This window comes from Aedes albopictus, unplaced genomic scaffold (genome assembly GCF_035046485.1).
Source record: "Aedes albopictus strain Foshan unplaced genomic scaffold, AalbF5 HiC_scaffold_101, whole genome shotgun sequence".
NCBI lineage: Eukaryota > Metazoa > Arthropoda > Insecta > Diptera > Culicidae > Aedes > Aedes albopictus.
The window spans coordinates 33260-57932 of record NW_026916383.1 but is presented as its reverse complement, the minus strand read 5'-3'; the positions used below and the strand labels follow the sequence as shown (position 1 = coordinate 57932).

Below are 24673 nucleotides of genomic sequence, written 5' to 3'. Positions count from 1 at the left end.
TGTTTGCTCTATCAAGCTTAATTGCGACAGGAATTGACAAAGGGGCTGTTCATAAACCACGTAGACCAAAATTTGGCAATCTCAGGCCCCCCCCCCCCCCTCGTAGACTTTCGTCCACACAAAAAAAATGAAATTTGTATGGAGCGTAGACTTTGGCCAGACCCCCCCCCTCCCCCCAAAAAGTCTACGTGGTTTATGAACGGCCCCAAACGTTGCATCACCGTAGATCAAAATCAATAATTTGTAAATGGCAGCAATGTTCCATCATAGAAAACGCATCAACCAACAACAATCTTAAAACAAACGTCAAAGTCAACATTAAAGCACAACAGAATATGTTGATTTCCGAGAAAACAGTCCCGTCCGTTGTACACAGAGAACACCGGAGAACAATACCCGGCCATACCTGGGCAAAAAAAAATGCGTCCACTCATTTGGCTATGCGATGATGATGCTGAACAAACGAACAAGGATGTCCATTTCATTCTTCCTCTTTTTGTTGTTTTCTCGCTACTGCCATGCCAACCATACCTCCCTTCCACCCCGAGCAAGCCACAGCAAAGAACAACATTTCGGGTGTTTATAGAAACAATATTTTAAGTGACTTCCTTTTCAAACCACCAGTCAGAGCCCAAAAGAAAAGCATTTGGAAAGAGATACTTTTCTCTCCGTCGATATTTTCCCTGGAAGAACAACAACACCCCGAAACAATCACAAAATAAAAATAATAAAAAAGTCTCACCAAAAAATTGACGAAATGCACTCGGCTCACTAATTTCGGCCTACTTGTGACACAATTGACGCACCACCTCCACCACCACCACCACCAAACCACCCGACGATGATCACCGCCGCCTACTCGGATGGTTGTGCCGAGGTTAGCCGAACGCAGTCGTCGCTTCCCTTTCAAAACCCGCCCGCAGCGAATGCAAACGCCATAAATCAGATTTGTTCCTGTTCTCGTTTTTCCCAGGAAAACTAGATCCATTTAGCATTCGTGGATGCGAGGTCCTAACTCTCGGCGTTTTCGGCTGAATAGAGTCTTTTCATTCTCACTTTGGGACCCGTAGCTAAAATAACACCGAATGAAAACGAATGGAAGAAAAAAATCGTTGAATCCGAGAAATATGACGAGAAGGACCTCATCTAAGGTTACCGAGCGATTGGGAAGAATCTACGCCGAAGAGCAAGAAGCAAGATCCGTTGGAATGTGTTCGCCCGGGCTCGGCTTGCTAGATCAGTTCCTTTGTTTTCATTCAGCAGACGATTCGGCCAGATCCCGAGAAAAAGGAAGAACCAGAAAAGAGCGTGCGTTTCCGAAACGCCCGAAAGTCCCTCCAGGGCTGTGTGCTCGATGGAGTGAAAGAGATCTTTGTGGAACGATTTTTCATCCCATGCTGCGTAAAGCAGCGTTCCTCGACGGTTTTTTTCTTCGGTTTGGTTCGGTTATGGGCCTCAGTTCAGGTTCAGCATCATCGAGGCACAATAGGAGCAGCCCCGGTCGGTCGATGTATGTAGACAAAAAAGAAGCCCAAAAAGCAAGGTTTTTTTTTCGTTCGTTTGCCCGAAAGAAGGCATCAGAATGGATGCTCGTTAAGTGTTATTTACCTTTTAGATTTGAAGCTTTCTTCTCTGAACACCGACCTCCTCTCTTTCGTTGATGTGCTCACAAGTAGGCGCTGCGCTGATTGCCATCAGAACCTTCCTTAGGTTGAAGACAGGAACTTCGGACCTGCAAGTTCGATAGATCAGTGGGAAATAACCAAAACGGCCCGCTAGAGAAAGCATAGATAGCGCCACCGTCGTCTTCTGTGTTTGACAGAAAGGCAGGGCTGTCACATGGTGAAGAACCAGTGTCAAATGAGATCTACCCCACGGATTTATCTGTGATCTACTCCAAATGGCGCCGCTGCAAAGTTTTTATGGATCATCATGCATTGTGACAGCCCTGCAGATCTGTCAAATGACCAAAACTCCGGTGGCGCCATCTATTAATATTAAACGGCACAACCGTTTCAGTGTTTCCAGCGTTAAAATCTCAACATTTTGTCAGGAAAACCCTTTTCTAGCTTCAAAATCTGAAATCTATGGTAGAAGAGAACGGCTCAAACGAGGGTTTGGACGGTTAATGAGAAGCCGCAATCATCACGGCGAAACAACCCTACACACATGAATAGATTCGGATGGAAGTGATTCAGAGACGCTAACCGACTCACAGCCGCCCATCCAAAACATGTGCGCAGAAGAGGAGAATTTAAATTTGTGATAATTTTAATCGTTTCATAGTAACCGAAATGCGAGAGCCAGGTGAAGCGATCTAGGAGGCCGCGATCACCGCCGGGAGCCCGGCGTGGCGGCGGGAAGGGAAGATGATTTTCAGGTTCTTTCATCGGATCGGACCGGCAGCAGCACTCAGCGCAAGATTTGTGTCCGGCTGCCGATCATCGCCGCCGTCCAGTCCAGCATCTTTCCGCCTCTCCGCTTTGCTGGACGTTCTTCCAGCTTTTCCCCGCCATTGTCGTAACGCCCATTAATTCTATCGGTCGGAACGAGTCGTCCGATCGTCTAGTTCTTGGCTTTTTTATCACTCTGGCTGCTCCGGCTAAATGAGCGGAGCCGCCGTAAATGTGTCCATAATTGATTTGGCAACACACAGACTTAGTTTGTGCCGCAGCTAGCCACTGCCCTGCCGACAGTGCCCAGTTCATCGAAGAAGGCGATGAGTGGTTCGGCTCTGATCTGATGGTGAGCGGGTCAACGAACCTCCGGACAGAAAGAAAGCTTGCTTCGTTCTGGTGGATACGATGAGTCTTTACCCGGGCCAAAGACGCGTCTTTAGCAATCAGCGCCTACTTTGATGTGCAGAAGCTAGTTTTGAGATGGAGAGTACTGATACGCAGTTCGTAAATATGATGCAAAGGCCAGCAATTTCCAAAACATGATTCCACAATACATTAGCAGTTTGGAAAGGAGTACTGACGTTGTTTTACAAAGTTTGGAGGGTTGTGCTACGCAGGGTTGCTTACATTGTGACAGCCCTGCAGTTCGGTCAAGTATTGTAGGCGACACTGGTGTTTTCTATTCATTTGCAGTGCCCGTTTTGGCCATTTCACAGTTCGTTCTACTTACGAACCGCGGACTTTAAACCCTACAGGTTCCCATTGAAAATTCGACACTCGAAAGCCGAAAAATTGAAACAAAAACAATGGGAGCGCCATTGTCGCTAGCAAAACTGCTGCAGTCAGCTGCTATCAAGCATTATAGGCAGTGCAGCACCTATCAGAAAGGAAATAATATTCATAAATTTACCGTGTCCGGCCCGTTGGTCACCAAATAATGCACCATCAGCGACCCTACTGCCGCCAGCCACTCACCGCCACTCACCCCACACTCACCGGCATCATCGGTCAATTGCCGAAATTGTGCAAAATGCAAATTTCCCGTACGCACAACGACCAGGACGACGGCGACGGTGTGTGCAATTAATAAAATTACACCATTCTGGCTGAGCCAGCAAATCTCCGAACACACGGTTCGGACTTGGGACACGGAACCTTCCTGTATACTGTTATGTTCAGGATTTTTTCCAACCTTTCACGCCATGCGCCGCCAAGTGTAAATATCATTTTAACGGCGAGCCCATGTGAACCACGCTAATCACCTCACCACAGACAAACCGACTGGAGTACTCATTTGGCACTCATCAGTTTGACATTTAACGTTGTGACAGCCCTGCAGTACTGTCACAGACGATCGGCGACAATGGCGCTATCTACACACCGCAGTTCACATGTCATCGGCATCCCGAGTCTTGGTCAGAGTCCACATACCTGTGACAGTCAGTGGTGCTGGAAAACGGAACCCATCGAAGTAGGTCTCGAATTACCCAACTCCCCGAATGAAGTCCAATATGGCTGAGTAATAAATCGCTCCCTCAGGGCTGCACAAAGACGCTGATTCGCCAACGGCCGACCGTCGACCGACCGACCGACCGTTGCCGTAGCCTACTACGACGGAGGCGGTGATGACGCTGAGAGGGGCCCGATTGCATAATTTGACACTTCGCGTTCGCAACGGAACGCAGCAGTCGTCGTAGCAACTCGACGGACGGTCGCGTCAAACATGCTGCAACTTGTTAGTGTGAATCAGCTGATTAGCGCGAGACGTGCAGCAGTCGATTCAGCGAATAGAGTTAATAAACTATAGAGGACGAATGTCGCTGCTGTTCCCTTTGTTCTTGCTCGCAAACATGTCGGGTATCTATCTGTCAAACTGCATACTTTTTCGCTTTGACACTTATAGCCCGGCCTATCTCCGCCAGCAAGAGATGTTTCGGCAGCGACGCCAGCGACATTCTTCCTCTATAGTTTATTACCTCTATTATTCAGCGCGATCGCATGTCGACAACTAACCGAAAAAAACTTGTTTATCAGGCACGATGACAAATAGAGGCAGTGCGGCCAGTGGCACCAGGTTTATCAGTATGCGCGCGTCTCTTGCTTCCACTGACTGACGCTCATCAGCACCGCCGCAGCTATCAACTTTATGCTCCACATTTGCGCGGGATGCAACCATCATCATCGGCTACGGCTGTGTCCGCAACGCAACGCATCGGAGCAGGCCATGATGATAACAGTTAATTTGTCCACGCTAACAGTAAAAAAAATAGCTTCTCCCCGCCGAACGAACCGGAATGTATTGTTGTTGTCGTTCTTAATTGAATGTTGACTGCGCTAAACCCGGCTCAGATTGTTTAATAACTCATCGCCATCATGAGGATGGCATGGCGCTCTCTTCCTCAATTTGTCCGCACCGCGCGCGCTCCTCGGCCTACTTGAATCGACGACGAGGAACTGTACTCACAGAGTAAACAGAACTCTTAAACAGGAACTAGCTCGTTATCAGCGCGGGCCGCACAGCTCTCGCGCACATCTTCCCCCGAGTCCAGTGCGCCTATTTACAGCAAAAACAAGCATCAATTCAGTTGTACTGTGCCGAGGAGCGTCTTCCTCCTTTGATTGAGCCCTCCTTCCAATAGCATCCATATGTGGTGTAATCCATCAAATGTTTTAAATTGCTAGAACCCCGTCACGCGACGGTTCCTCCGAACTCTGAAGTCCAGCAGCAGCGATGGCAACTACAAATGATTGACAAAGAAGGAACAATGTTATCTGTCTTGAAATCCGCTGGAAAACCCGTGTCAATTGACCATCGTTCATTATCGAAACGGCAGCAGCAGCAGCCCGTTATCAGCTTCCGTATTGTCCGAAAGCAAATTACCTATAACTGATTCGATACACTCTCCCTGGGCGACGGTTGTATCTAATCATGGGGAGCGACCCAAACAGTGTGGAACTTCCCGTATTATCAGTTGACGCAGTGGTCCGATGAACGAAACTTATTCGCTGAATGACAACAACTTCGAAATTGAGGTTTCGTCGGAAATGATCATTTAACCGGTCATCTGGCATCACTGCTGACTAGCACATGAACTGCAGTGTGGCCTGTTGAACAGCTTTAAATTGTATTGCCGAGTACCTGTGAGAGTGTGAGATCCTTGGCGGAACTCTTATGAGATCGTTGAAGAGTTTTTCATTAAACTCTCGGCAAGTTTGAAGCAAAATGGTGAATTTTGTTGAACTGGTTCTCTATTGACCCAGAATCACAGAATGGCGTCACTCACAAGGAAATCAGAAATCAAAACATTTCTTTCTTTCAACTAGACTGGACTAGACCTGTGCGCCGCCGCGCCACGCCGCCGCCGCCGCCGCCGACACTTTTTGTCCCACGCCGACGCCGACCGAGGTATGGGCGGCACGCCATACGCCGCTGTTTGTCACGCCGCCGATTTTCATTTTTCGCGCCGGTGATTAGTGCACGAACAAAATTAAGTTAACATAAAGTTGAGATAAAAAAAAATCTCACGGTCGCTGTCATAAGAATTTGACTGCAATAATTGATTTCTCATCATCGATTTTCTCAATACTATTGAGAGAATATCAAAAAAAATTTCAATTACTTAAGTTATGCCCTTATGATATTGAAATTGAAAATAGTACGTTCTAACAATTTGAAATCCGGTCATTGAAACTTTGGTCTGTCTATTTTTTGTCTTTCTATTGTTTTAGACAAACTCAGCAGAAGACTCTTCTAAGAACTCCTGAAGAAATTTTAATGCAATTTCTGGGTGTCCATTCAAATACAAAACTCTTAGAACTCTTTTTACATTAGATTTCATTCATTATGCATCATTTACATCTCTCCAGAAGTTTCTTCAAAGATTCTTTCAAAATGATTCAGTGATACCTCCAGGAGATTTATCAGGAATTCCTCCAAAAAATCCTTCAGGGATGCCTCCAGGTTTTTTTATTGATCCAAGATTGATTTTTTTTTCAGACGAAGACTTCGACTGGAGAAGCTTCAGGGAAAGCTCCAGGAGTTCCTTTAGATTTTTTAATAAGATTCAGGGATGCCTCCTGGGAATACATCGGAGATTCATCCATAAGATCCTTCGGGTATTCTCAGGAGGTCCTTCAGAAATTAGTCTGAGAGTTCCTTTAGGCATTCCTTCTGAAGCTCCTTCAGGAATTCCTACAGGAGTTTCTTCAGAAACTAGTCAAAGAATTTCCTCAGAGATTCCTCCAGGAGTTCCATCAGAAATTTCTCTCGAATGCCAACAAGGTATTTCTACTGATGTTCTGTAGGGATCTTAAAAAAGATCCTTCAGGGATCACTCTGGGAGTTTCATCAAGGGTTCTTACAGGAATTCCTTCTAGCATCCCTTCTAAAATTGCTTCAGGGATTCCTTCGTGTAATTTTTCAGAGATTCTTACAGGAGTTCTTTCAAGGATTGTTCCAGAAGTTCCTTCGAGGATCTTTACAAGAGTTCGACCAGGTGTTCATTGGGAATTCCTTCAGAAACTCCCTGAACTATTTCAACAAGAGTTCGCTCAGGTGTCCCTCCAGAAGTCCCTTCAGAGGCTTTCAGAAGGATTCTTAAATGTCTCCATCAAGAATTTTGTAAGAAGTTTTTTAAGGAATTCCTGCAGGAGGTCTTCAGAAATTAGTGTAGGAGTTCCTTCAGGGATTCATTCTGAAGTTCTTTTATAAATGCCTACAGGAGTTCTTACAGAAATTAATCCAGGAGTTCCTTCAGAGATTCCTCCAGGAGTTTCAGGGGTTCTTGCGGGTGTTTCTTCAGTGATTCCTCCTTAATTTTTATCAGGGATTGTTACAGGAGTTCTCTCAGAGAATCTTATAGAAGAATCCAAGGACACCGAAGAAATTCCATCGGGATTTTTTTCTGCAATTCATGCAGAGATTCATCCTGCACTATCTTCGGGGATTCCAACTGGACTTTCTTCGGGGGTTCCCCTGAACTTCCTTTGAGGATTCCTCTTGAAAAACTTCGGAGATTCCTCCTGATAATCCGTCGTGGATTCCTCTTGGAATTCCTTCGCGGTTTTCTCCTGGAATTCCTTTTGTGATTCCTTTGGAGATTTTTCTTGGTATTATTTCGGGGATTCCTCCTGGACTTCATTTAGGGATTCCTCCTGGAATTCCTTCTGGGATTCCTCTATATATTCTTCCGAAAATTCCTCCTACAGTTTATTCCGGAACTTCTCCTGGAATTCCTTCGGGATTCCACCTGGACTTCCTTCACGGATTTCTTATGAAATTCTTTCGAAAATTCCTCCTGATATTCTGTCGTGGGTTTCTCTTGAAATTTCTACGGGGTTTCCTCCTGGAATTTCATTGATGATTTCTCTTAGAATTTCTTCGGAGATTCCTTCTGGATTTCCTTCAGGGATTCCTCATGGATTTCCTCCTGGAATTCCTTCGGTGATTTTTCCTACTATTTCTTAGGGGATTCCTCCTTGAGTTCGTTCGGGGATTTCTCTTGAAATTCCTTTGGGGATTCCTGCGGAGATTCCTCCTAGACTTCCTATGGGGATTCCTCATGAAATTCCATCAGGGTTGCCTCTTGAAAATCCTTCGATAATTTCGCTTGGAATTCCTTCGGAGATTCCTTCTAGAATTCCTTCAGGGGTTCCCCCTGGGATTCCTGCAGGGATTTCTCATGTAATTTCTTTGAAGATTTATGCTGGAATTATCCTCAAGAATAAAAAAAATCCTTCGGGACTTCCTTCAAGATTGCCCTCTGGATTTCCTTGGGGGATTCCTCCTGGAATTCATCGAGGATTCCTTCCTGGAATTTTTTCGGGGATTCCTCTTGGAATTGCTTTGGTGATTTCTCTTAGAATTACGTCAGAGATTTCTTTCCTGGAATTTCTCCGGGGATCCTTCATGGAATTCCTCACGGAATTCCTTATGAAATTCCTCCGAGGATTCCTTTCAAAATTCCTTCGAGGTTGTCTTCTGAAAATCCATCAGAGATTTCATCTGGTTATTTTTCGTTGATTCCTCCTAGAAACACTTTGGGCATTCTTTCTCGAATTCCCTTGGAATTTTTTTGGGGATTCCTGCTGGAATTGCTTTGTGTATTATAGCTGGAACTCCTTTGGAATCCGTGCTGGATTTTTTCGGGATTTTCTGCGGGGATACCTCCTAGAATTATTTCAGGGGTTTGTCATGAAATTCATACGAGGATTCCTCCTGGCACTTCTTCGGGGATTCCTCCTTAAATGCCTTCACGGATTCCTCTTAAAATTCCTTCGGCGATTCCTCATGAAATTTATCCAGGTGTTCGTTATGGAAATCCTTCGAGGATTTCTTTTGGAACTCCTTCGAAGATTCTTCCTGGATATTTTTCGATGGCTCCTCCTAGAAATCTTTTAGGGATATCTTCTCAAATTCCATTGATTTTTTTTTAACTCCTTTGGGAATTCCTCCAGGACTTCCTTCGTGGATTCCTCCTGAAATTCTTTCGTGGATTCTTCTTGATATTCCGTCGTGGATTCCTCCTGGGATTTCTTCGGGATTTCCTTCTTGAATTTCTTGAGTGATTTCTCTCACAATTCCTTCGGAAGTTCCTCCTGAAATTTGGGGATTCTTCCTAGTGTTTCTTCGGAGATTCCTTTTGAATTTCTTCTCCAGGACTTCCTATGGGGATTCTTCTCGCATTTCTTCAGGGTTTCCTTTTGAAAAACCTTTGAGGAATCCGCTTGGAATTCATTCGGAGATTCTTCCCAGAATTGCTTCGGTGGTTACCCCTGGATTTCTCCTGGAATTCTTTCGAAGGTTCTTCCTAGAATTCTTTCGGGGATTCTTTTTAAAATTCCTTTGGGGATTCCTTATGGAATTCCTTCGTGGTTTCCCGCTGGAATTCCTTCGGGGATTCCTTTTAAAATTTCTTCGGGGATTCCTTCTGATATTCCGTCGGAGATTTTACCTGGAATTCCTTCGGGATTTCCTCTTGAAATTCCTTTGATGATTCCTCTTCCAATTTCTTTGGAAATTCCTCCTGAAATTGTATCTGAAGTTCCTTCGTGGATTCTAAAAAAAAACAATTCCTTCGAGGATTTCTCTTGATATTCCGTCGGGGATTCCTTCTGGAATTCCTTCGGGACTCCCTTTTGGAATTCCTTTGGTGATTCCTCTACGAATTTCTTCGGATATTCCTGCTGGAGTTCCTTCGGGGATCCCTACCGGGATTCCTCTGGGATTTCCTCTTAGTATTCCTTCGCGGATTCTTCCCAGAACTCCTTCGAGGATTCCTCGAGAAATTCTTTCGGCAGTTCCTCCCAGAATTCTCTCAGGGATTTCTCTTGGAATTCCTTCAGAGATTCATCCTGGATATTTTTCGTTCATTCCTCCTAAAATTCTTCTCGGATTCCTTTAGAAATTTCTGCTAGAATTCCTTCGGGGAGTTCTCCTGGAATTCCTGCTTGAATTCATTGGGGGAATCCTTCGGGAATTCTTTCGATGATTCTCTCTGGATTTCCTTCTGAAATTCCTCGAAAATCAGGGATTTCTTCAGAAGTTTCTGCAGGGACCTCTCCAAGAGAGATTTTTAAATCACCAGAGACTCCTGCAGAAGTTCCTTCAGGGTTAAATACAGCAGTTTCTGCAGAGATAAGTCCAGAATTTTCTTCATGGATTCCTCCAAGAGTTTCTTTAAGACTCCTTCTGGAATACCTTCTGAGATTCCTCCCTAAAATCATTCGGGGATTCCTCAGTGTAAATAATGCGACCTTATTATCAAATGTGATAGCTTCTGAAGGGTCGAAGTTAACAAAACAAAAACTGTTGCTAAACCGATATTTTATAGCCCTATTTTTGAAATGAAGTAATGCAATATGCACTACACTAAGGATGCAGGTAATGTGGTGGCAGTGATGGACCCGAACAGAAATAAAAAGAGGTATTCAGTCATCAATAGTCATGAAAAAGCTCAGATTCATAAGCGTAATGATAACTTCTTTGCTATGCCAATATTTACATTATGGTCAAATTTTGGTCACGCCGATTCACGCCGCCGCCGCCGCCGCCGATAGCTGCCACCGGCGTGACGCCGATGACGCCGCCGCCGCCGGCCGAAAATGGCCCTCACGCCGCCGCCGAGCAAAATATAGTCGGCGCACAGGTCTAGACTGGACTTCAATAATCCTCCTTACTGGAGCAACTCTCGGATGACGATCTTCGCTTTCTATCTTGAAGCTGCTCTTGACTTCGAGCCTTACGCAATAGTCCCAACTTCAACGTTATCTCATGCTCCGTCTTCCTGTTGTCGTTTGGTTTCCTCTTCCTGCTTCCAGTGCCCCTTCAAGATCCTAACTCTTTGTTCCGCTAGCTCTCTTTGGCACAGTATTGGAGCTCCATTCTTCAATAAGTCCTTCAAGCCTACAATTCGTTAAACTACGAGCAAATATTCAGTTTTCCCATAGATCCTGTCATCCGTGTACGACTCCGTACTGCGACTCCACAGCTTATGTCGACAATCCTTTTTCAAGTCGCTTCATGCTTTGAAACACACTACTGGACTAGCTCCTGGGCAGATAACTTGTTGAACTTTTCTGCTGTTGCCACGCAGACCATGGAAAGGTAGCATTATCGAAGATGATTTCAAATTCACAAGCGAATATAAACCTCATTTTCGGTTTCATTGGATAGCTGCTTCAGTTAGCAGCCGCCACTATCTTCTTCCAAGCGGTTTAAACTGTCTTGCCTCTAAGGCGCTACCGATGTCTATCTCATCTGAGTGTTCAACACTAGCTACAGTCTAACAAACCTTAACAAATATCGTTAACAGAGTTCTTGCAAAGTCCTTTACTTACTAATGGAATGATACTCGATGTAATCGGAAGGTTTCTGACGAGATACTTCGCAAACTTTTTTGAAGTTCTAGACATGCATATAGGCAACAGACTTGGTAGTTCTCTGTTGGTAATCCATCCAGTGTTCCTCTCAAAATAGCAAATCCCATAAGTTTAACTGAATCACAGACGAGGTCCAAGGCGAGCGTCCGACAAGGTCATTAACGAGTACTTCATTAGACTCTTATTGGTAGATTTCTCCGAAAATCTTGAACCATAATCAAGAACCTTGGTAGATTTGTTGCAGTATCCTTTACTTATTTTTGGAGTGCTCCGGCGATTTCCGACGAGATGCTTCACTTCGTCAACTTCTCCTAATGTCTCTCGTAAGTTCCTTGGAGCTAGGTATCAAACGTTTCCCAGACCATGCTATTGGTTTACCCTTAGTAATTGTTATTACCTTCCAAACCTTGCCACCTAATTGAACTTCCTCCGCTCTATTCCAAAGACGTCGTGTACACAAAACATACTAAACAACCATCACGTTTTTTCAACTTGAATACTTCTCCATCAGATTTGACAGATTCTGGGCCTAGAACTCGAAAAAAAGTTTAAAGGTTGAACCTAGTTCCTAGTTCCCTTGTCAAGACCACTGCGTCATCCGCTGCTATCCGTATCAAACCAGCTGACGTCAAACGGGCAAGAAATGAGGAAAGTCTATACATATTGGTGCTGGGTACCTTCCTAGTGTTTACTCTTTCAGTCCCGTTCTATTGTTTACTATTCGATCAATCATCGCATCGCTCGGTTCCCGTGCCACCCGAGGGAGCTCCCACCGCACATCGTATCAACGAACAACAAGAAGGGGGTTAATACCGAACAGCGGACGGGGAAGAGTCTTTCCTATATGGGCCTGATAAGAGCCGCACATGGCTTGCACAGGGAGCTCCATCCTTCGTCTCGCATCGATTTACCTCTTGATTAACCTGCCTCGCTTCGCTCGCTTGCTGATGTGACAACTTCCAGTTCCTGTCGATCTAGTAGTTGGCGACTGAAATGGTTGCCTGCGCTCTGCGCACCAGAGATCTACGGTAGAAGAATGGAACAAGGAACAACAAGAGGAGGAAGCTTGTCAGCAAGCAGAGAGGTTACTGACATTTCAAGGTTAGGAAAGATCTCGCGCGTCTCACAGAACAAGAAGCAGCCTCGGCTTCGCTTAACTATCTTCTCGCGCGACGACCGGTGTAAACACGGGAAGATGCCGGACGGGAAACCAGACGAGGTGTGTCGCTTCTCTAGGAACAACATGGTGTAGGTAGCCGTAGCCGTCGCCATCTCGAGATTCGAGATAATAGGCGAAAGAGCGAGAATGCGGATTAAGATTTAAATTTCGCCCGGGTTGCTTGGATCGGATGGGTGGATGGATGCGTTCGACGGATTGAGGGAAGAGTGGGAAACGCACAAACTTTAAAGCTTCTCTTTTCCGTTCTTGTTGTATATTTTTTCGGGTTGCTGGGATTGTGACGTGATGATGATGATGATCAAGAAAGCTATGGAGATGACCGCACGAATTTCTGTGGAAACGAAACGTGTCGAAGACTGGATCTGGGTGGCACACACGCTTAGTTATCCACCAACAGGCCCGATTTTGTCGCCCCGGGGGCAGAAGAAGTTATGGGGCTGAGTTTCTGACTTTCCGAGGTTTCTCGTGATGATGAGATGAGCAATTACAATAATATGCCTTTCTTTTTTTCCGTTGGCTGCTGTTCGTTATAAGAACTCCATTAAAAATAGTTGGTGTTCCCAGATTATGGGTGCTTGGATGTGGAATGGAGATTCTAGCTAACGCAATCATAATCATCTTCTCGCCGAGTTTTGATTGAGGGGAGAAAGAAGTTTGGAAAGAGTGAATAATTGTCCAATTCCTCGAGGCGAGAGTGCACGATTTAGTTATCTCGCGCGTGAGTCGCCGCAGTTCACTGAACCGTTCGTTAAAAACTCGTTTACTACTTTGGCACTTGTCGTTTTATCAATCGAAGACATCGCGTCGAAACAAAACTCAACGCAGCAACAGGTTGCTACGATTGAGAATCTAGCACACGTGCGAGAACAAGCGCCTCGTGACGCGTTTTTTGGCAATCGTGGAAACACCGACCGACAACGTCGTGCTCGTCGCCTACTAAGATGCGACAAAACCGGCGAACTGATGATGATGGCAGATCAATAAACCTATACAGATGTCGCTTCCGGCTAGTAATTGGTTTGCGGTAGTGGAGAGCGCGAGCTGAGCACTGTCGTGCCTCCAAATTGGTGCACACAATACAGTTCCGGCTTCTCTCATTCATGCCGCGGTGCTGTGCGGAGTCTGCTGGAAATAACGGAAATCGCGAGACAGCTCCAAGGATAACCGGTCACCCGTCACCGCGCGCGGTGATTGGTTTTATTAGCGCGTTCTGTTTTATGTTCCTTGTTCGCCTACGACGAGCGAGCGACCTGTTGTAGAGTAGAGACACTTCGATCTCTACACACAACCGCACCGCGCTGATGAGCGCGATTGTTTGTGTGCGTGCTTGTCGCTCGCTCTATCAGTCTACGAATAGTACGGCACAAGAATTACAGTTAAGCCGGGTCGCTCCTACGCTCCTCGGGCTATGACTTCGATTACGACCACCGCCGCGCCGTTGCACTTGTATGGTACTTCGTAGCACTCGGCGGCAATAACTCTCCGCACCGCTCTTTTTGTCGGCATGTGTTTACTAATCTCGTGCTGTGTTTACTTTTTCCATAGATTTTTATCGTGATTGTTGTGTAAATATTCGTGCGACTACTTTTCTATACACCCGTCTGCGTCCGCGCCGAACCTGGAAGAAACGGTCAACTGAGCTCGACGCTACCGCTACTGCCTGTGTAAAGTTCCGCATACGTAATCAATAATACCGTCGCCGTCGTCAAAGCGTATAACGTATGCTGACACACGCTCGTTCTGGCTAATCTTCAGCGGCTTCTCCTCCGTAAACATCGTCGTCATATGCATAAACTGTTTACAATCGCCGCCCCGCGCGAGCAAAGATTGACTTCTGACGAAGCCCGTGACAGCTAAATACGCAGCAAAACATATCGACACACGATTAAAGCAGGCGGCGATTAAAATCTGCAACGCCATCCGCTTGTCTGAATTTCAACAGTGTGCCACCCACCTACTGAGTTATTTTTTTTTTTTTGCCGCTTCCTCACTGCCAGCCGCCGCCTCTCACTCATCGCTCACTCGCTGCTTCTTCAAGATCTGCTTCCCGTCCGGTCCGGCTGCAAATGCATTTATGACTAACAGCCAGCACTCGCTCCCGCCCTGCTCGCGTCATAAATGCACGGCGGCTCCGTTCCGGATATGCATTTCTCGACGTGAAGCGCACCGAGAGTAAATTTATATATGCTAATCACTCAACTATTTTAGCACCATTTAAATTTCTTGAAAAACCTCGAGGAATAACTGTTTCCCTTCTCCCCGTAGGGCTGGCTAACCCGTCGCCGTCGCCGCTGCCACCGTCATTCTACCGCCTTCCATTCCCTCCGTCACATTTCCTTGTATGCGGGGATTCGGTTTAAAACGCACCGTCGGGGAGTTTTCATGTAATAATAACACAAAGTAGAACATCAGAACCTTTCAAATGTTCATTGATTCCCTCGAGCGCCAGAAAATGTCGAGTGAAAGCCGTGATGTATGCAGCACTTAAATCACCTAATTTCTTGGCATGATACTTTTGGATTTTCCTCTAAAACATGAACTTTTGTACACCGTTAAACTAAAATGAATATTTTTGTACATTTCATGCCTAGAATCGAGTCATTCCTCAGGAAGCGCCTGCTACCCCGATCGCCCCTACTTATGACTTTTATCTGTACGTCTCTGCCGTTTGCTCCGCACATTAAGCGCTCGAACTCGTTCTCCGCCGCTGAGTGCACTTCCTGTTGCGCTCTGGCAGTGTGTAATTCAAACATGGCGAAAAAAAAAGAGTCCGCGCAACACATTCGGAGTGATCTCCTTGTCCCAAGACAAGACCCGACTCGACTCGACTCCGTTCGGCCGCAGAGCAGCAGAACAGAACCGTGAATCATCTGAATTTTCCAGTCCGGTTCTTACGCGGCGGCGACGGACGAACGAGCGGTTATTTTTAAGCCATCACCGCACCGCCGCAGCAAACTGTGCGACTCATATTTCCGTGTCTGCATTCTTCACTCACTGCTCACACCCGTCGCCTCCTCACCAATACTCGACGCCTACTTTGTCCACCCGCTCGTTACACTTGTGAGAACAGCACACACTCCGCGTTGCACACGGAGAAGCTGCTACCTCAGTGGGGGCCTCCTCTACGTGTAGAATTACCCAAGCAGGCCGTAATTAGTATTCATAGAGTTCTCATCTTTTTCTCCACGCACACACCCAACAACGCGACAATCGCGAACACGAGAAATTCTAACTCGCGCTGCTAATGATGATATCATTATACTGCAGAATCACGCCCCGCGGGCCGCGCCCCATTCCCGCATTCGGACATTGACGAACAGGCCTGCTGCGTTCGCTAGAATGTCAAATCTTGTTGCCTTGCGTTGCTGCCTAAAGAACAAAAACAACACTCACAAGTGTTCTGACACCAGCCCATCATGACGCATAGCGCCCGCTCAAGCTGCAATGATGATGAGACCGCACAAATGCGACCCATTCGTAATCGGTTCTTAGTCTGGGGTGGAATAAAAAATCTGGTGATTTGTCCGGATTCTAAAGAATACCGATTGTGTCATTGCTTATCATCAATACGGTTGTAGTTTAAAAAACGAACAAGTTTGTTTATACAAGTGGGCCATCGAAAGGAACTCATTTGCCACTCATTTGCTCACCCGCCAATATCATTTGAAATGACGGTGATCTAGGCTGCCTGACATTGTCATCTTGATATTGATCGTTTTACTGTGATAGTGATGAGCGTCAACTGACAAGACTGACGTTGCACAGCTTTGGTTCCAAAAGATAGTTCTCTTAAATAGGCCATTCCAAGTGATGATTAATAAGTGAAAAGAACTCATTTAGCGCTCAATTATTTGAAACATTATTGCAACCTGCGAAGCAGACCAGGTGCAATGGTTCAATCGAGTGCCTTTCAAACTAGGGATCTGAAATCAGGGTTGATCAACACTTAGGAGAATCGAAAAATAAGTGCATTTTTCACACCCATCACGCACGGCTAGCTATTGATTTGAATTTCTCTGCCGATTTTCACTCTTCTCTCTCTCTCTCTCTAAGCACTTCTGTGCGTTCGCATCGTAGAGAACGAGATTTCTCTTCTCGTGCACTCGCGGACATTAGAGAGCAATTTCTTGGCATCAACAAACGGTAGAACGGGATGTCAAACAGTGTCAAACTTCCTCCCACTGCACGATATGAAAACATAATGACGGGTTGCTGAAAAATTATACAATATTTTTGACCGTAGAGCAAAATGTATGGCATACCACTCATCAAGTTAAATGATATCTTTTTCAGCAATAGTTGTCGTCCATACTATTCTGTCTATTAATTCAAATTTGAGATAGGATTTGACATTTTCCCGTGCCTTGCACTTAAATTCAAATATTATAATTGTGGTTACGTGGACAGTCTACGTGGAGTGATAGCGATTTTCTTAATTCTAAAAAAAATAGTCCACGATGAGGGCAGTTCATGGGAACACTTTAGAAAAAAAAAGTTTATCAACACGGAAAACACTGAAAATCTTGGATAGGAAGGGAAAGCTCTTGGGTGGTAATAGTTCCTGGCCGGAAGTGGCCATAAGCAAAGGATTGTAGTGCCGCCCGTAACAGCGAGAGATAATAAACGTAACTAAACTCCATAGCAGGGCTGCTAAGTATCAGTCTCAGTGCCTGTTTTTGAGCCTAAATTAAATGACCGCGGCAGTTGTTTTCAATTTCTCGTTGTGAGAACTGACAGAGTCCACGAGCTCCATTCGTGAGCGACGCAACCAAGTATCATTCACAATCAACCACTCACTACTTATGCTGACATTCGGACATTCGTCTCAAGCGGTGACTTGAGAGAGTGAGTGCCCTATACGCCACCACGGGTGAAAACACTTACATACATACGCACCGCGCTGTCAAATCTCACTATCAGCACGGTGCGTGTGAGCGTGAGTACTTTATTCATTTCTCTCAAGTGTTGCCGATTGGAAAACTACTTTGACAGGCAACCAAAACGTAGAAAATGAAAAAAGCGAAATATCGCAATCATAATGACCTGTCAAAAAAATGCAGGCCTGCTCTACAGCTCTTCGAAAACCTGGCAGATTAATTTCGGCCAAGACGAACAAAAAGTCAACCCCTCTGGTTCGTAAATTCATTGGGAAAGAACGCCTCCGTCAGATGCCTTCCAATTCCTTTGACCGTCGTTTACGTTGATGTCATGACAACATGCATTTTTCAAACGCGACGCTCGAAAGATAGAGAAAAGTACTGCTCTACTCGCGAAGGAAATGTAGAGTCTCAATGCTCCTCTTTGCGGTGCGTGTGTTTTTCTCTCTTCGCATCAAAGAGTGTCAAGGCACACTTCTCTAGGCTGCATTGAGAAGCTGTGTGAGAAATCTCCAACTCTGAGTCTCGTGGAATCAAATTGCATTTCCGACAAATTCACACAAAGTGTGAGTTCTTCCTTCGAAAGGGAAATGAAGTCATGGGGCCCGAGATGAGCTAGCGTAGGACTAAAAATCTCGTTAATACAGACAAAAAGTAATGCAACCGAACTGTTATACAGCTACTTGTGTTAGTAGAGTTAGAGATGATATTCTACGTTGCTACGCTGGTTGTCACCAAGCAGTCTGCTCGTATAGAATAGGAATTTGAATGGATTTCACAGATCAATTCGATGTATACAAGAACGAATTCTATTGCCTTCTTTACTCATCTTCTTGATAAAATGATACTAATTTTTCTTCTCTTTTTCTCTTTACAGGTAAACAACAATAGGCTCAAATTCAGTTGGAATGAATCAACCATTCTTCAATAAAGTAAAGTTGCGTTTTATGAACGAATCAATCGACTGTTTGGATCTCGCATATTTCTAAGTATATTTATCTATGCGATCTTGTTCGTTTTTATTCTAGATTTTCTGTCTGTTAAAAGGGATTTCCATAGAACATGGGACAACTAAATATTTACGTTGTCCATGGCATACATGTCGATACGGCCGTTTTCATGGGATGCTAGATCTCGAATGTAAGGTGCAAAACATTTTAGAAAGACGAAGTGACATCTGATTTTTGATGATTTTTCTCAATCACGAATGTGAACGTTGTGGAACTTGAAACATACTTGGTTGAAGAAATCACTATAACAATTGATGTTATGTAATGTAACAATTATTAACTTAAGTTATAATCTAACTCAAGGCTAACTTTACCAAACACCGTATGTTACCGTAAACAAAGAAGAGATTTTCACATAATGTGCTGAATTTCGTTAAGGACTACTTGTATCACTCACCTTTGGTGATGATTTGTGAAAAAATACCCGTATTGTTCACGTTTCTGAAATGCTCAATGTATGAGTTGCTATGGGAACAGCGAACTTCCCCTTCAATTTTCTCTGTTCGCGGATTTTGTTAGATACGGTGTTTGGTAAAGTTAGGCTTGAACTAGACTTTTATGTGAGAATCTGCCAGCTATGAACTGATAAAAAGCCAGCTTTCCACTGGACACGACAACACATTAAATGTATATCGTTTTCGAACTATCTTGTTCAACAATTCACCGAAAAATCATCCAGAAACAGTGAGCACATACTTTATGCAGGAATTTATTGCCAAATTATACACTTTTTGCCTCCTATTATAGGTAATTTAGGGTATTTAATTTTCTTCATAACTGTTTGAAAAGTGAAAAGTTTTTAAATTAAGAAAAAGGTATTGATTTTAATAAGAGCACCGTTTTCTGAGTCACTATGATTTTTCCAGATTTTTAGAACATCACTTTGATATCTAAAATGAATTTCAAAGAGATTTTTTAAAACCATATTTTGGCAGCTGGGCAACTGTTTGACAGCTCCGCCCAGAACAAAATGCGACGAGGGGTGATCCGACAAATCACTCCCATACAAACTTCCAACTGATTTTTAAATAGGTTCCCGAGCACCAAAATTCATGAAAATTTGGATTTCGGCTCAGTTTGGCATGGACATTTAGAATATGGGATTATATCAACATCGCTAAAGAAGCCAATTAGGTTTAAAAAAAAAAAAGTTTTGAGGTCAACTTTGAGTTCAGTAGGCTTTAAAGAACCTCATGACAAAGAGAACAAGGCTGCCGAAAATAGCATGTGATCAGTGACGTCTCGTAACCTCACTTTTTACCTGTTCAACGACCCTAAAACTTTTAATTGTGGAGAGTTCAGATTCTGAATCAAATTTAAAATGGATGGAAACGGCTATTCTCGTCATTTTGTACAAAATACATGCTAATTTGTTGAGAAAATGCAAGAATTTACATTTGTTGAACAGGTAGATTTGAGGTTAGGGAATCGCCACTGCATGTGATGTTTCCTTTAAGAGGTATCACTAAAACCGAAACTGTGATCTGCTATAAAATAAATGAACGACTGAGACCAAACATGAATCGCTCGCAGTTGTCATTCTGTTGTGAACTATTGTTTGCTTCATGGCAGCTGAATGCAGCATCTATGTCCACTGACAGAGGGCATCCAGCGTTTGTTTGGGTAGAGTTTGGTATCTTTTTTGTTTCTCAAAAGGAAGTTGTTCGTCAAATCAGAGAGTCCGGCGGAGACAAGCATTATCCTAGGTATGAGAACTACGCTTTTATTTCATTGAACGCATGCAGCAAAGAAAATTGCGATCAATTAGGTCAATCAGTTCAAAATTGACTGAGTTATAGCTAAAAAACGACCCATGCGAGAAAAGAATCGGATGTAATGCAATATTACAAGGAAACGCGCACAAACACCTTTTCGTCCAAATCTCTAGGAACAGATCTAAAGAAAACAAGTGTAAGCAATAATATGAAACGAGTTCACCAATTCATATGAATTCATCGAATTTTTCGTCATTCTTTATTACACCAACAAAGCTAGCCTTGAAAATGTTTGACACTCCTCAGATCATTTTGACAGACCACACACATGCACGAAAAAGACGGATCACATAGTCTACTTTATCGATTTTTTACCGTCCTTTTCATGCTCATGTTACATTTGTCAAAATTACCTGTGAATTGTCAGTCATTTTGAGGTTAGGTTCGTTGGTGTAATAAAGAATATATGGAACTAAAGATAAAGCGTTGTGTACCTACACCGAAGCCAGAAATAAGGGAATAACACTAAATGCGGTGATCAAAAATTGAAAAGCTCAAGATACACTCTCCATGTTAACAGATTTGTGTCAGAAGAATAGATTGGGATCGTTAGAGAATAAAATTAAGATTATATGAAAATATTAGGTTCTTTAACTAGTATAAAGTGTTTTGATTGATCATCTATATATATAAAAATGAGTTTGATGTCCCTTTGAGGCAACAAAACTCAAGAACGGCTGAACCGATCAGGATGAATCTTGCACGGTTCGGTTCGTATTCGTGGTGGCTGTGTTTATATGTACAAAAAGTTACGAAAATCAGCTAGAAAAGTAACAAAATTGAAAAAGTACTGATTTTCCATGAGCTGGGAAGGAAATCAACAACATCGAAATGAAATCAATCTAGAGTGCGGTGACGTTATGAGCTCAACAGTTGTCAAACCACCACAAGACGGCAAGACAAAGTTTGCCGGGACAGCTAGTATCTTTATAAATAAACTGCAAGTTATTCAATATTATGAAAAATACCGACATACAAAAACACTTGTCTATAAGTAGTCTGACAGCTGCGATTTCTTTTAAATCTACAGTAAAGGGCTGTTTGCAGATTAAAAGAAATTTTTCGACCTATCTTGATAGGAAATTCCTTGCCTGAATCGCCCGATCGCAGTACGCAGTTGCGAAGAAATGACAATTCAAATGGCAGTCACTGTAGAAAGTTTCTGCCAGGAATCGGTCAAGAAATTTCTCGAGCGATTCCTTTTAAACACGAAACTGGGCTTAAAACGGATTTTTTCCCTAAATAGTCCATTTTACGAGCCGATTTTATGAATGAATTTTGATAGGAGGTAGCGTCCAATAACCCGTGAAAATCAATATCATCATCAACATTGTTGTCACTTCGTAAAATGGCTCATAAGCCAAAATACTTTCAAACGATGGCACACAGTGAGCCTCTGCACGAATTTGGCATACTGCTGGTATACTGCTCACTCCCACAGAAAATATTTGACTTTTACTGTGCGCGCTGTTTTCAAATGTTCTGTGTGAGTGAGCAGGACAGGGCAAATTCGTACAGAGGCTCATAATCATTGATCATGATTTCCATGATTGACAGAAACGGAAAGTTCGTCCCAAACCCATAGCCAACTGCGCTGTGTTATTCACGGAAATACAAAGAACAAACCCATTCGCCCGAAGAACCGCTCCACCAAAAGTTCCTTATTAGTCTTCCTGGCTGCCTGCCTGCCTGCCTACGCCACCGTGTAACCCGTGCTAATCGTTTCGCCGTTTTTTTCCGCACTCTGACTGATACCATTCTCTTCCTGGATTTCGGTTCTTTTCCTGATGTGCGCGCTTGTTTGCTAGGCACATCTTCTGGTTTTCGACACGACTACCATCAACATGTGTGTACAAACAAAAACAGCGACGGAGACACGGTTTGAACGAGTTGTTAAGCACATTAAACCCATACGGAGACGACGACAACATCGTCGTCAACGACCACTTCAATAAAGCGAATTTGCTAATTCAAAAGTGTATTATTCATTCTCTCGCGCGAAGCTTCCGCCTTCGCCATACCACCGTCAAGTCAGCAGGCAGGCAGGCAGTTGGATTGCTTGCTACGCTTGCTACATCACAGCAGTCCAACCGTCCGCGTTTCCTCTTCAGGCTTCAGGGCCTACTGCGCGCGTCGCAATGGTACGGCACACACACGCCACTCAACCCAATATCCGTGTTCAAAACTCTGCGGCGAGTTTCTGGTGTGCTTGCTTTCCTTGTTTCTGTATACTTCCTCCAGTTCTCTTACGTAAAAATCCCCCTTTTTGTGCTCCTCAGCACTACTGGAGGCCCTAAGAAGCATCTCAGGAGGAACCTCCGGGGGGCGGACGGCCGTTTCTCGTATTTCTTGAGAACATTTCTGCCTGCCGTTTCTCGCCTCTCATTCGTTTTCGCGAGCCCATTCTGTCACCGCCGCCGCCAACTGAGACCAGTTCCGCGCCGCGGTATTTAACTTTTTTCCTGCGATTCAGCAGTCGTCGATCATCATCATCATCGTCGTCGTCGTCATCTTATTCGCGCGGTCGTCGTCGGTTTGTACCGTTTTCTCGCGGGCGCGAAACGGCCGCATCTCTCAGCATCTCGCGCGCGCGAGTTCCGGCTCTCGTCCGCTACGAAGCGAATTCGTTTTGCGGAAACTCACACGCGCGGCCGATCCCGAAGCAACACTGAGCGCGGAGAGACAACAGCGCACACGGACAACGTGCGAGCGAACGCGCGGTTGTTGTGCCTTCGCGCGAGTAGGTAACGTATTGTTTGTGTGTATCGTTTTCGTACAAGAATAACTGCTCCCCTGTCGTCGTCGTCGTAGTCGTCGGAAGCCGGCACTTGGCCCCCCATTTGAACGGGGGGAACGTAACAGCTGAGTCTACGTACCCCAACACAGGAAAAGAGCGTACCAAAACAGACAAATTTGCGCTCGACGAATGTATCGTCCGTCGCTTGTTCGTTCCCCGTTTGTTCGTCGTCGCCTGCTTTGGTTTTAAGGCAGTTACACACGCAGTCCTCCTGTATGTCTTGCCGTTCGATGTCTCAGTCTCACACGTAAATCTCCGTTCACCGTATGTAGCTATACGACTGACTGCGTCCACTGGGGTTTTCGCGTACGTGAAGCCGGAAATAACTTATTTGCAATTTGACCTCGACAGAATGTGTCTGTCTCTAACTTTTGTGCTGTGGTGGCGGCGCATCTTTGCGTTCACCACGCTCACCGTTCGCCGTTCGACGATGAACGACGAAGACGTCTTCAACGACGCGAAGTAATGGTTCGTGGGTCGGTGTTTTGTTTTGTTTTGTATTTTTTGGGGTATTTTTCCGACTCATTGCTCTGTGCCGGCACGCGGTATGTAACCATCTCAAAGACCGTTTTACTTGACTTTCCGGACAGCGATTCTCAACTGAAACATGTCACACGGAGCGGAGCACTTGTTGGGAGTTTTGTGAATCTCTGTTTCTACAATCTGTTGATTCCAAGCCCTGCTAAATTTTATTTATTATAATACATAAATCAAATATATCTAGAATGACAGAGTAGTTAGCTTAAAATGAGATATCGTGGACTTAAACTGTTGTATCGTAATGCATCGTTACTACGTTAGAGGATATTTCCTAATCATTGTATAACTATGTTATATAACAGAGAAAACCTTGAAATACTCAGGGAATTTCTTGAATACTCCGATAAATTTAAAAATAACTTTTTATTCCAAATAACAATTCGAAGCCAAATTAGTTTTGGGGAGGTTGTGAAGACCGTCATGTAACCTTAAGGGAATAATTTCGTTTTATGGTGGTTGATTAATCTGAGAAAATTGAAGACTTCTGGTGTAGCTTTTCAGATGATCGCTTCTAGACAGTATCCAAACGAATGTGGAAAACTTGGCAATTTATTACGGAATCCATTGGCACTTTCGAAGGAACTTTGTTCAACTAATTACGTGAGATTTTCAACAGATTCGTGATTAAACTTACAAAGCGAGCGAGCAATGGTGCTTAAGCCTAGCTTTCGAGCCTGGACAAAAGGATTAAATTCCTATGTCCCATCTCAGGAAGAGAAAATCCAATGGAGTGACACTAACTTTCTTAGCACCGTCACTCCCAACATTGTTGCTGCCAATGTTGTATAGATTCTATACGGAACGGCTGTCGCCGTTTCAAGGTATACTTCAATTGCATTCAATGACGCTGCACAGTAGGCCTGGCCGCTTTAATGCGTGTAATACATTTCCGATATGCTGCACGCATTAATAATTACAAGAAAAATGATAGAAGTAGTCGATTCTATCATTTTCCAGGGTTCTTTCAATGAATGACTGTGTATGTGTAGACTAGACTAGATTCGTAATTGAACTTTCAAAGCTATATTTCAATAAAACTATCTGAGAAATGTTTGAGTGAACTTCAGTGTACGTCTAAATGTTGTGTTTGAAGTTCTGACTGAGAAGTTCGTGTTATTTCTGAAATTGACTCTCGAGATCATTCTGCTGAAGTTCCAGAGACAATTTTCAACGAAAATGTCGAACATGTAATGTTTTTGGCAGACTTATTTTAAG

At 44.2% G+C, this 24673-nt stretch overlaps 1 protein-coding gene across 1 annotated transcript in view; it reads left to right on the top strand.

Moving 5' to 3' along the window:
• Positions 1-3762: 3762 nt before the first annotated feature.
• Positions 3763-24673, top strand: part of LOC109429655 (ets DNA-binding protein pokkuri) — a gene marked incomplete at its 3' end in the record, with an annotated part of 54135 nt that continues 33224 nt past the window's right edge. Inside the window, exon 1 of the mRNA XM_062843187.1 lies at positions 3763-3870. Coding sequence (XP_062699171.1) covers positions 3763-3870 — 108 coding nt within the window. The remainder of the gene's footprint in view (positions 3871-24673) is intronic.